Source organism: Euwallacea fornicatus, chromosome 16, assembly GCF_040115645.1.
Source record: "Euwallacea fornicatus isolate EFF26 chromosome 16, ASM4011564v1, whole genome shotgun sequence".
NCBI classification, from domain to species: Eukaryota; Metazoa; Arthropoda; class Insecta; order Coleoptera; family Curculionidae; genus Euwallacea; species Euwallacea fornicatus.
In genome coordinates, this window is record NC_089556.1 from 4,024,320 (window position 1) to 4,037,683 (window position 13,364).

The 13,364-nt window shown below is 35.8% G+C and overlaps 1 protein-coding gene and 1 long non-coding RNA gene across 4 annotated transcripts in view; one reads left to right on the plus strand and one right to left on the minus strand.

Moving 5' to 3' along the window:
- The first annotated feature begins 927 nt into the window (after positions 1-927).
- Positions 928-8,992, plus strand: Ranbp16 (Ran-binding protein 16). Of its 2 annotated transcripts, none has more exons than XM_066290945.1 (18): positions 928-1,100; positions 3,467-3,677; positions 3,741-4,092; positions 4,149-4,279; positions 4,343-4,544; positions 4,600-4,924; positions 4,978-5,221; positions 5,395-5,544; positions 6,180-6,345; positions 6,405-6,697; positions 6,752-6,911; positions 6,990-7,180; positions 7,276-7,487; positions 7,549-7,711; positions 7,842-7,919; positions 7,985-8,204; positions 8,261-8,356; positions 8,418-8,992. In XM_066290945.1, the coding sequence occupies exons 1-18, from the start codon at positions 1,086-1,088 to the stop codon at positions 8,515-8,517; spliced, it is 3,309 nt and encodes a 1,102-aa protein (XP_066147042.1). In that variant the 5' UTR covers positions 928-1,085; the 3' UTR covers positions 8,518-8,992. The 2 variants fall into 2 exon arrangements, with proteins under 2 accessions (XP_066147042.1, XP_066147043.1); XM_066290946.1 differs by having other exon boundaries at positions 7,549-7,687.
- Positions 8,993-9,831: 839 nt separating this feature from the next.
- Positions 9,832-13,364, minus strand: part of LOC136344053 (uncharacterized) — a 63,463-nt gene continuing 59,930 nt past the window's right edge. For both annotated transcript variants that reach the window (XR_010732902.1, XR_010732901.1), the window contains 2 exons: positions 10,342-13,307; positions 9,832-10,281 (listed from right to left, as the gene is read on the minus strand). This is a non-coding gene — a long non-coding RNA (uncharacterized lncRNA). The remainder of the gene's footprint in view (positions 10,282-10,341; positions 13,308-13,364) is intronic.

Below are 13,364 nucleotides of genomic sequence, written 5' to 3' on the forward strand. Positions count from 1 at the left end.
ACATCCTATAGCAGCAACCGTTTTTTCTAAATTCTCTCGAATGCAACCAGCAGCTGTTCGGTATTGCCGGATCGCGCTAAACCACGACAAATATGTTTTAAAATAGTGTCGAAGTGGAGGAATTAATTTGTTACGTATTGAAATGAAAACATATTTCTACTTCGTTGTCATTATATGACCTAAGACACAATAGGCAGTACGAACATAATTTTTTCTCAAGAATATTATTGTAAAAAATATTGTTTGCCATATCCCGCCAAAACGGTGAATAATGACTTTGAAGGTATTATTATCAACATAGTACTGGATACCACTTTACCTATTTTGAGTATCGAAATCATGTTATACATCCCCAACTATACAAAAGAATATTCGTAAAAGAAAAATTCCAAATTCCATAACTATTTAATATGACCCTTAAAAACTAATTTTCAAATTTTTACCATATGTTATTTGAACAAATTTATTCTTTCTAATATAAATAATAATAAATAATAAGTAACATTACCAATTAATTTTTTCACTTTATAACATCATTTTCATTCGTACCTTTAAGACGATTTGGCAATACCGCACAGTTCCTAGTTGAGTTCGGGAATAGTCGGAAAAATGATTAGCGGAATGGAATACTGCTTCACATCTGTTTGAAACTTAAAGTATGTATGGTTGTCAGTAAGTTTCAAGTATGCTTTTGGTGTATAACTGGTACGCTACCTCAAAGTATCTTTTATTAAATAAATATTGATATTTATTGTATTCTTATTTTGTTTCGCAAATTTTCTCTTAATTTTATTTGTATTTATAGGAGGAACACAATTTAAATCAAAAACTTTGTAAGAAATTAGACCTTTAATTTACGTTATTATTTCAAATTAAATTTCCTGTTTTTTTTTTAATTTAGTCAACCTAATCACCACCAGAGGGCACTGAAGTCCTTTTTGCGTTATGTTTTTTGTGGGTTGAGTGGTTGAGGGCTTGAGGGGTGCTTGTGAGATAGGACTGTATATTCCCAGTTTTCCCCTAAATTTCTCTATTTTTCAGGATAACAGGGCTTATTATCGAATATCCAATGAATAAAGCTGAAAATGGCTGATGAACAGGTAAGCTAACCCAACAATTAGAGTTATAATAGCCGAACTCCATGAACTTTTTCCGTCATAGACGGCTTTTGTAAAGCTCTTGTAATGCAGCTTGATATGAACATGAAAAATGCATAGGGTTCTCCTTAGTTCAATCTGCAATTAAGGTGGTTTCATGCAGCTCTATTCTGAAGGCACTAGAAGCTTGAAATTTATTGCTATACTTATATGATGCAGCAATGTTTACTGACTTTGCCAATGAGTATTTAGTTGGTGTAATATGTAGTGTAATAACAATGCAATTCAATTCCTCATGCACTATATATTGGAATTATGGAGGAGGAAATTAAAGTGATACTTGAAATGGTTTTTTTTCGTGAACTTCAAAGTCAGCTGGGATGCCACTAAAGATGTTTCTAATGCGCTAAGGGGTCTGTTATATGGCACAATAAGTAATAATTTCCTTGGTAATTCAATATTTAAGGACCACAAGGTCACTGTACTGGCAGCTTTACGTGGAAGTTAATTTACATAAGAACCACTAAACTGACAAACACTTACATTGTGTTTGTTTCAATATTTTAATGGATATTAACCTCTTGGTAAAGTTGTCAGTACTTTACCACTTTGATTTAAGTGCCTTAAGGGCCACCAGGCCAATATAATTATTCCAATGATTTTTATAGACACTATGAAACTGCTCATTACCTTATCCTTATTTCAACATATCCATGGATATTATCCTCTTGGAATTGTATTGTACCTATTTGTGTGGATTAATGTCAGTTCTCCAGTGAAATTTGAAGTCTCAGTGTAAAATGCATCATGCCTTACTGGCTGTTCCATAATAGGTGTAAATATGACCTAAAACTCAATACAACACCTCTTTAAAAAGTGTTGTGTTAGGGCCTTCTAGCCTCATAATGGTTCTTCTGAATGTGTCAAAACTTTATCTAGAAATTTCTTAACATTTGCATAGACTAGGCATCATAGTCTGTCTTCTGGGGACATACCTATATTGGTTTCCCCATGCTATGGTCCCCTTTTCAGAGAAAAATTATCTTTCAAATGATGCCTAAATCAACCATCTAGTTATACTTAGAAAAATCCAGTTTTATGCAAGAAGAAAAAATATATTTAACTATAAAAATTACCATTACCAGAATAAAGCAGATGATTTATTGCCACAGTATAGTCACTTGGCTAGACCTAGAGTTTTTCTATAAATGCTTTCATATTTTTCAAAAGAGTCAATTATGGTTACTTGCCTGATTTGGCCATATCAAGCTCCTAATTTTCTTAATAAAGCTCTCAAACCCTCCAAAAAAAATCTACTTACTAGTCACTCTTGATTTGAGCAAAACGTAGGCCGTTTCGTTTCTCTAGGTGGAAGAGCTGTAGTTAGGTCAGTGGAGTATATGGTTTTGTAATTTGAGTTGCGGGTTTCTAGGTTTTGTCCTAGATACCAGTTAATTGGCACATATATGGATACATAGTCCATTCTTAAAACACTTGGTTTATTATTCTTATACAGTTAAAATTTACTAATATGTATTACATTGCTATGAACGGTTATATATATCCAAGTAAGAACATTGAAGACTGATTCAACATTAAACACATTTAAGGTATCCAAAAGTTAAAATATGCTGTACAGTTTGCTATCATGTTAATAGGAAAATCTCTAGTAATAGCAGCTTTATTGATTGCATAAGCTCCAATAAAGTAAGTTGAGCGCAATTCCAATTGATTAAGAAATATCCGTAGTTGAACCAGGAGAGATATCTAAGCGATTAGAATCTTTGTGCTGATATGATTTTTGAGAATCTGAACACAGTCAAAAGCCACTTTGATAGCGAACTGATGAAGTGACTCCAGAGCGAGACGGGTCAACAATTTCCTTCATTGCTTCTATGAGTGAAGCCTCATGTCTACTTACAGACCTATCGTAAAAACTGACTATTTAATAGCTATTGACCTTCACACTGCCCATCTTCATGTTGATACACCATGTTTCTGTTAAACATATAAAGACTCTGCAACCAAGAGCGTTTCAAGTCCGTCGCTTTTGTTTTTTATAGATTGAATGTTGTGATGACCTATCGTTAATTAGTGGATAATCAGGTCTGATAGGTGATTATGATTAACTCCTCGTTTATATTTATGAAATAGAATGTTAATGGACAGTCTAATGTCGAGATTTTGAAGTCTGAAAAGGGGGGTATATAATTCATATTTTCATTACAAAGAGTGAGTAAAATGGATAATATTGTATGTATACCATCATGTTAATTCCAGAATGGATCTTCCCTTGAGCTTTATATGTATTTTCGTACTGATCTTCAGTACTTTATGCCACAATTGAAAATTTCCCTTTATTTTTTCAGGAAATCATACAAATCAAACTTCTCTGTAAACAATTATATGAATCTGAAGACAGTGCAACTCGTTCGGAAGCTGAGAAGGCCCTTGTCGTGTTTCAAGAGAGCCCGGACGCCCTGACAAAATGTCAGGTACTGTTGGACAGGGGCGACTCTGCCTTCACTCAATTATTGGCTGCCGCCACTTTAACAAAGTTGGTTTCACGCAGTGCCCAAGGTGGGACATTATTCTGTTAAATGATGTTTTCACCCATTAATTGCGGAAAGTTCATTGTTTTAGGACTAAGTTTGCAGCAGAGAGTTGACATAAGAAATTATATATTAAATTATTTGGCCACAAGACCAAAGTTGCCCAGCTTTGTCGTGCAAGCCTTAGTAACGTTATTTGCGCGCATCACCAAGTTGGGGTGGTTCGATCAGCATAAAGAGGAATTTTTATTTCGAAATGTGGTGGCGGATATCGGAAATTTTCTACAAGGTTCAGTGGAACATTGTATGATCGGTGTGCAGCTCCTCTCTCAGCTCACGTGTGAGATGAACCAAATATCTGATGTTGAAGCTAATAGGTCGTTAACGAAGCATAGGAAAATCGCTTCCTCTTTTAGGGATTCACAGCTATTTGAGATCTTCAGGTAATTTTTCCCTGATTCCTATTCGGTGCTAATTAATCATTTACTTTCAATTTTAGACTGTCTTGCAGCTTATTAAGCACCGCTAGGGAAAACTGTAAGAATCTCGATTTTGGCGATGAAAATCAGCACGGTTTGATGACGCAATTACTTAAACTAGCTCAAAATTGTTTGACTTTTGATTTCATTGGTATGTATTCATAGTATACCTTCTTGCCAAGAGCTAACTATTGACTGCATCTTTTCCCCTTAGGAACGTCAACAGATGAGTCCTCAGATGATTTAAGTACTGTCCAAATTCCCACCAGTTGGCGACCAGCATTTTTAGATTTCACAACTTTGAAATTGTTCTTCGATTTGTATCATTCGTTGCCGAACAGTTTATCTAGTTTAGCTTTGTCTTGTTTGGTGCAAATTGCTTCTGTACGCAGGTCCTTATTTAGTAACACTGAAAGGTGCGTTTACTCTGGATTTTATTTAATTTGTCTTCCTGCAACTAGAACATTCCAGAGCGAAGTTTTTAACGCATCTAGTCAATGGAGTGAAGCACATACTGCAGAACCCCCAAGGATTGAGCGATCCCTCAAATTATCACGAGTTCTGCCGGCTATTGGCCCGACTTAAAAGCAACTACCAGCTAGGGGAGTTAGTCATGGTGGATAATTATCCGGATGCCATTCAGCTGATTGCCAAATTTACCGTGCAAAGTTTACAAATGTGGCAATTCGCACCAAACAGTGTTCATTATCTGCTTTCTTTGTGGCAGAGGATGGTAGCGTCAGTGCCGTATGTTAAAGCCACAGAGCCCCATTTACTCGAAACTTACACACCAGAGGTTTGAATCGTTTTTTCAATTCGTTTATATCGATTTAAGGAAAATGTGAACAGGTGACGAGTGCGTACATAACTTCCCGACTAGAATCAGCGGCCGTTGTTGCCCGAGATGGTCTTGAGGACCCTCTAGATGATCTCGGAATGGTTCAGCAGCAACTGGAACAATTGTCTGTGATTGGCCGCTGCGAGTACGGCAAAACGTGTACATTGTTAGTGCAGTTATTCGACAGAGCTGCTGCTAGGTATCAGGACTTGTTGTCGTCGCCTGCGCAACCTGTTGAAATAGCTGTGCAAGAGGGTAAGTGGGTGATGTAGATGCACGAAAGTTATTTGCCTAACAAGTGCGGGAAGTAATTATTTACTGCACGCTGTTTTGTAATTTCTACATGCAGGTGTCGTGCTAGAACTTCTCAATAACTAGCTACGCGTGCAATCGTCTAGAAAAAGCGATTTTTTTCATTTCAATTTCAGGACAGTTGACTTGGCTGGTGTACATTATCGGTTCGGCGATAGGCGGCCGTGTATCCTTTAATTCAAATGAAGAACATGATACGATGGACGGCGAGCTGGTCTGTCGGGTTTTACAGTTAATGAACTTGACGGACAATAGGTTAGCTCAAGGTAAGTTTTTATCTATTTTTGACCGGCTCCGTTCTGCCGCTCAGTATTCAAAAACGTATTCGAAAGACAACTGTTTTTACAACGTGTACGGTACCAATAACAGTTTAGATTCAATTCGGTTTGAGAACCCACGCAAACTTACTAAGTTCGTTGCCATCTCGTATTCGAGTCAGAAACACCGTGTAAACGTAGTAACGAGAATTAGCGGCTATGAGGTAGTCTAATCTTAGGTATCTTTACATGTAAAAGCGCCTTATTCGAAATTTGTTTTACAGCTATACCTTTACAGCCTCTTGGCAGAAGATGAGTCAATTTGTATGGAGGAAAAAATATGGTTGTGAATGCTTTTTTGGAAGGAAAAAGTATACCTTTTGTCTCCCGGTTGATTACGACAGCTTCACAGATTGGCCCATAATTCGTTTTAATCACAATTTTTAGTCGAATTTTTAAGTTACTAAATAATCATCAACAAAATATGTAACAGTCTTGACGTTTCACGACTGTTCCGTTGAAACTTGAGTTGAACACACCATACCGGCGCCGGCTAACACGCGCCGAGATTTATAATGTCTTAATAGCCATTATTTTGTTATTATATGTGCATTATTTATTATAGTTGTCTTTTGTTGTTGCAGGTGGCTGTGAAAAATTAGAATTGGCAATGTTACTCTTTTTCGAACAATTCCGTAAAATTTACGTAGGAGATCAGGTGCAAAAAAATTCGAAAGTGTATAGGAGGTTGTCTGAGGTGTTGGGGTTGAGTGATGAAGCTACAGTGCTTAGTGTATTTATTAGGAAAATGTACGTAATGTCTCGTACCTCATCGTCCCAGATTTAGCTTCATGTAATCCCCATTTTAGAATAACAAATTTAAAATATTGGGGCCGAAGCGAGACGACGATTAGTAGGACTTTGCAACTTTTAAACGACCTCTCCGTGGGTTACAGCTGCGTCAGGAAGTTGATAAAATTAGAAGAGGTCCAGTTTATGCTAAACAACCACACTAGTGAACACTTTCCATTCCTGGGCAACACCGTGTCCGTTAACGAAATGCGGTGTCGCTCGATGTTCTATACGTCGCTAGGAAGACTGCTTATGGTCGATCTCGGAGAGGACGAGGATCAGTTCCACAACTTTATGTTACCTCTCACTGGTACTACTAAATTCGTCTTTTCCTCAGAAGCTTTGAAGGACATTTAATTTCCAGCCGCCTTCGAGAGCATAGGGCAATTACTAGGAGCTTCTGAGTCTCAAATGTATGCTACGGATGAAGCGAAGAAGGCCCTAATAGGTTTGGCCAGGGATCTTCGAGGACTGGCGTTTTCATTCAATACCAAAATTTCGTATATGATGCTGTTTGACTGGATGTATCCTTTTCTAGTTCTCACTTCATAAAGTTGCAGTGAAAATTTCACATAATTATCTCCTTAATACAATTGTTGTAGATATCCGAATTATACACCAATTTTGCTGAGAGCAATAGAGTTGTGGTACCACGAGCCTCAAGTGACAACGCCCGTGTTGAAATTATTCGCCGAATTAGTGCAAAATAGGTCTCAGCGACTGCAGTTCGATGTGTCGTCCCCCAATGGCATTTTGTTATTTAGGGAGGCCAGTAAAATTATTTGTAGTTATGGTAAGAGCCTGGATATCATTGGAATTAAATCCGGGATAATTTCCAAGACGTGACTTAATAGAAGCGCAGGTAAATGTGGAATATTCTATTTTCAGGAACCCGTATTTTGAATGTGGAAGTGAGCAAAGATCAAATATATGCGATGAAGCTTAAAGGGATATCCGTGTGTTTCTCGATGCTGAAAGCGGCTCTTTGCGGCAGTTATGTTAATTTCGGAGTGTTCCGCTTATATGGAGACGAGGCCTTAGATAACGCACTGAATGTTTTCGTAAAGCTGCTTTTGTCGATACCTCAGCATGATCTCCTCGTAAGTAAATTCGCTCACAAATAACCAGATTTATATTAATTAAATTGATTTGGGGTCGTAGGATTATCCGAAGCTGTCTCAAACCTACTATGTTTTGCTTGAGTGTTTGGCGCAAGATCACATGAGCTTTCTCGCCACTCTGGAGCCGCAAGTGTTCCTCTACATCTTGTCATCGATTTCCGAAGGACTGACTGCCTTAGGTGCGCTTTATGATTATTATACAGGTCCGTGTTCAAGTTGGGGACATTGCACTTCTTGAGCCACTGGTGTTCTCGTGTCTGGCTGAGCTTTTTCCGGCCCGCACCTCAATAATAATAGTTTTAACACGCATAAATGTCCTTTTTGCTTTTCCAGACACGACGGTTTGTACTGGCTGTTGCGCAACTTTGGACCATATCGTCACCTATTTATTTAAGCAACTAACCCAGAAAGGTATTTTAATAATTAGGATATTGAGTGTTAAGCTTGTTTTGCACACTTTATCATTCGATCTACAGCATATCCAGGCAAAAAGTCATCACTGCCCCCAGCCGGAGGCGGCATGTTTTTGAAAGTCTTAGAAATGCACCCGGAAATCCTGCAACAAATATTGAGTACCGTCCTCAATGTTATAATGTTCGAAGACTGTCGCAATCAATGGTCAATGTCCAGACCTTTGTTGGGGCTTATACTTTTAAATGAAGATTATTTTGCTCAGTTGAGAGAAAATATTATAAGGTAAAATCGTTCATAAAATTCAAGGCAAAAATGTCCAACTGATTCTGTGTTTTTAGAAGTCAACCCCCCGACAAACAAAGCGCAATGGCACAATGGTTTGAAAACTTAATGGATGGCATAGAAAGAAATTTGTTAATTAAGAACCGAGACAGGTAAACAAATTTTTATTTATATCAGCACAATATGTGTTTTCAATAAATGCTTTTGTTTTAGGTTTACGCAAAACTTATCCATGTTTAGGAGAGATATAAACGACTCGATTAAGGGTCCTAACGTCAACACTACGTCAGTCAGCGACATGATGACATCATAGTTACTAAAAGTATGCGAGAGGTATGTTTGTACAAAAAACAGATTGAAGTGTAAAAGGGCGGTGTTCACTTTGAAAATAAAGGCAGATGTTTCTGTAGTTAGATCTATTTTCGGTTAATGCATTTAAGTTTATTTATTAAATTTTTATCTGTTTATGTCGTCTTTATACAGGGTTTAATAGTCTACAAGTTAGCTGCATTTTCGGTTATTAAACTTAAGTTTATTTATTACATTTTTATTCGTTTATGTCGTCTCTTTATACAGGGTTTAATAGTCAACGTCAAGTCGATGAGTGTTGGTGAAGAAGAGAAATGGATAATGCACGGTCTGCGGTGTTGCGTAATATAGTCATATCTGTCATAATTTTCCGGATTTTTTTCTGTAATTATAAATTTTTTTCTGTAGTTGTGTGTACATTATTTATAAGAAGTTATTGTAAAAAATTTCTACGTTTAATATACTTATGCTTCAGTTTATGTCTGTTTTTTTCTTATGCCGATTAAAATTTTCCCAATACCAGACCTCTGTAATCTCTGAACTTCCTATTTAAGAGCACTCTAAATACGTTCTTCAGCCATAAATAATATCACAAGTCGTGAACATTGCGCTAAATTTGACTTGGAAACGCAGAAATAGTACAACTGCGCAAATTTGGTAATTGAAAAAAAGCAGAGGCGTACATAACAAATTTGCACTAAAAAAATTCAGTGAAAATTGAGTGGTCCGATTTCAATGAGATTTGGTTCCGCAGTGGGCGTACGATACAGCATTGATATGCCACGGTCAAATCTCGAATCGGAGAACTTTGATTTTTTGGGCCAAAAATTTTCATGATGTATAGCCTTAGATATTTTTTGGACCCAAAAATCAAAGTTGTCCGATTCGAGATTTGACCGTGGCATATCAATGCTGTATCGTACGCCCACTGCGGAACCAAATCTCATTGAAATCGGACCACTCAATTTTCACTGAATTTTTTTAGTGCAAATTTGTGATGTACGCCACTGGTTTTTCCATAACAAAATTTGTGCAAACATCACAAAAATTTTGGCGAAAGAATTTTTGTTATTTCAATTTGAAAAAAAATTACTTAAAATACTTATTTTCTTTTCCGTAAGGCAAGATGCCCAATTACTAACTAGTAATTAGCCTTGGCATTTGATAGGCAATTTGGTAGATATATAATAGGAAAAGTTCTCGATTCTGTAACAATTGAATAGAGTATTAGATTTTTTTATATAATTTTATTACTGTAAAACAGTAATATTATAATATTACATAATATACATTAATAACATTATATTTGGAAACCGCCAATTTTACAATATTCTAGACCTCATGACAATGTTCTTGTAACTAAACATCTATCATTTTTATTTAGATCTATCATCTAAATTATCTACTAATCATTGGGTTATTAGTATAGTAGCCCTTTTTTTACTAGAGGCGCTAACTATATATACTGCGAAGCATTAACTTAGAAGGCAGATTTCTTCTGTCAACTAATACTTGATTTAGCTACTTACTTCTAGAGGGCACTAAAAAAAATGAAACATTTCTTTACATGGAGAAAAAGTTACTTAAGACAGTGGTGTATAGATGGCACCATATCTCTACATTTTTGAAGAAATAGTGATAGCACAAAAAAACGTTCCGTAAAAAAATGTTAATCGTAAATATGGCTGCAGATTTTAGTGATGAAGAGGATGGTCTGGATTACTTTTGAAACTTGCCAATAGTATTCAGGATATCATTTCTTTATTTGCTGAAAAGGAAACATTTTAAGAATATGGCGTAACTAATGCTTAATTTATTATTATCGAACCTTGATTTATTGTGGGGAAGATCTGGTAGAGTTTCCACATAAGGGGAAAATAGACATCTTTATATTTCTCGTCGCATATGTACCTAATTTTTGCCTTGTAACATTGTCATGCGCAACTAAGATTCGGTTTTTTCTTAAAAAATTAAGTTATCCATTTTGTGTCTTGCTGGTGTTCACTGGTATCGCGGGACAAGGAGAATTTAAATATGTCCCGCTATAAAAATTTTACCCGATGCAATCTGGTAATAAATGTGTGTTAGTAATTCCATTCTTATAATTATTGTAGTATTAACAAAAAATTGGGGCGTAAATTTAGCCTAATAATTTAATATACGTAATAACATTATTATAATACTTAAACACAGAGACGCAATTTCTCTCCACAAAAAAAGTCGTTGTAGAGGTTCAGTCAACTGGAATTTGGACGACCAATTTCGCGACCTTCTGGGGCATAAAGTGTTTCATCGTAATCTGCGTAAGGTATTGTTCAAGAATCGCCAAATAAAATAACCCAAATAAGCATTCTAAGCTTATGTGAACGTAATTACATGTAATTAGGCATAATTACGCAAAGAATCTTAAAAGCAAATTGATACTTTCCATTGTCCGACGGTGGTAACTACAAATAGTAACGTAATGATAATGGGGATAACCAAATTTCCCTTTTAAAGATCGCAACTTTGTCTTCCCAGATAAAAGAAAAGAAAGAAGACTGCAAACAGCTTAACTTTCCCGTTTTAACACGATTGGTGCACGTAATCTTTGCAATTAACGCCGAGGTGAACACGATAGTTTGAATTACCAAGAAGAAAAGAAATTATTATTTTGTGAATATTCAGTGCTTAACGCTTAATTCGGCATAGCGCTCTATTTGCACGTGATACAAAACCAACCGTTCTAGAAGATCTGTTAAAATCCATATCAAGTTAAACCTTTATACAGACAATTATTTCAATAGAAAAACAAATTTTGCATATTGTTCTTTTTCAGGAATATTTAGATCTTTAAAGGAGAGACGTTCCAAGAAATATTAGAAGAAAAATCGGATTTTTAATTAAAATTTTATGAGTGTTTGTGCTTATCCAGAATGAAAGCTAGATATACATTCAGATAAAATAGAGTTATTGCACTTACTTTGATATTTGCGTCTAAAGACTAAAATTTTGGGTATCAAGTTCATGAATCCATCAAGACCAGTTCTGTTTTTCGTGGATAATTAATAAAATAATTTATTTAATCTATCAATAGTAAAAGTAGGTAGGCAGGATGTCGAGTCCGAATTAATTTGTGCCATGGAGGATCTTGAATCAACAAAAATTTGGGGTCACTTCCAAAAAAAAATTTAATTTTTAACGTTTATTGTCAACGACGTTCGATAGCACTTTCTACGTTGTAATATATTGCGTTCAATGAATTATTGAGTACATGCTTCAGGCTATGCTTAAGATTCACGTTGGAAACGGTACTTGCCACGTAAACGTAGTTCCGTTTGAGCTTAAAGAGGTAGTTCCTAAACACGATCGGTTTCACTTTTCACCGTCTCTTAGCGAGACGAGAGATGAAATGTTTCGGTTTTTTAAGGAATTAATTATCAAACGTTAACCTGATGGATTTTAGATCGCTTTAAAGAATGCATAATATAGATATGAATATCGCTAATAAAAAGCAATAATAAGAGACAGAACTAATTAATCATATTAATATCCTAACAGAGATATAAAACCATTTTTTAAAAGGCATTATAGTGTGAATATCTAGAAAAAAACGTATCTTGGCAGCTTAAATTACCCAAAAATAACTATATTTTAATACTTATTTATACAGGATGTAGCATGTCATTATGGAGATCTTTTAGGGGGTAATAGTAGTCTTTAAAACAATTTAAAAATGCTAATTGATACATTACCAAAAACGTGAAATTTTGCCACCTTGTTTATCAAAAATTGCGCGTTTTTGACCATGGGGCATTAGAATTTTTCAATTATTTTGCAGAGTACTATATCCCCCTGAAATATTTCCATAATAATATGTTAAGCTCTGCATACTGGCAGAACCCCTACCTACTTGCAAGGTTTAGATTAACACGACAGCTCTTAGAGGACGTGAAACGTCCTTTAAGAGTTGCAGTTCTAACTACCCCACCTCAAAGAGCCATATTACCCAAATTTACTTTTTTTAAGCACCATGACCGAATCCTAAATGAGTTGTAACGGTTCGAGTCACTTTTGACTTTTTTTAGTGGTTTAAATTCGAACAATAAAATTAACACTTTTAAAATAATAAATACTTCTGCTTGGTATCTAAAATGTTTTTAAGTGGGACTTAATTAAGGCACCTAAGATCGAAGAATATTCGGTTCTTTCTGGATTCGCTTACAGGGACTTCACTTGTATAGAGTAAAACGTAACTTTAAAATTTGTTGAAAAGTAAACGGGACGGCCTTCCGTCCTTTGATAGTAATATTGTTGTGTTTTTTTGACTACCGATAATTAGTACTTTCCCGTGTGAGAACTAGTTCGGCAAATACTATTTCCTGCTGATCCGCGTTCATATTATTTTTTGGTATTAATTTCATTTTGTCTACTTCACTTATTTCTCACATTTATAAAGCTCTTAAGCGCCTTGACGAGCTCTTTAAATCATGCAGTAGTCTTTTAAATTCAGTTTTGTCTTTTATTTATTGCCTGATTTTCCTTTACCGATTATACCTTTGCAGGGTCATGAATACCCCCTCAAGTTCTCCACATATGGAATGCGAACCTAATGCACATTCTAATAAGTTACGTTGTAGGCACGTTAGCATTTCTCCCAAAGACAAGAACCCAAAAATTTCTCTTTTACGCCAGCTCGATAATAGAAACAATCCGACGAATTGCCACGACTAGAACTCATCTGAATGGCGAAACAACTCTCTCATCTCTCCTACATGTTCTAAATGGAGCTTCTTCAGGACAAGCCTGCATCATCTGTAAAACGTTTTTGTTGTAACTGCTAAGAGATTAAAAAAATATATTTTCCATGCT

What these genes read in the sequence shown, in the direction of transcription:
- Ranbp16 (XM_066290945.1), top strand. An exon ending in TTTGACTTTTGATTTCATTG is followed by an intron (nt 4,280 to 4,342) that starts GTATGTATTCAT and finishes TTTTCCCCTTAG; the next exon opens with GAACGTCAACAGATGAGTCC. An exon ending in TAAAATTATTTGTAGTTATG is followed by an intron (nt 7,181 to 7,275) that starts GTAAGAGCCTGG and finishes TTCTATTTTCAG; the next exon opens with GAACCCGTATTTTGAATGTG.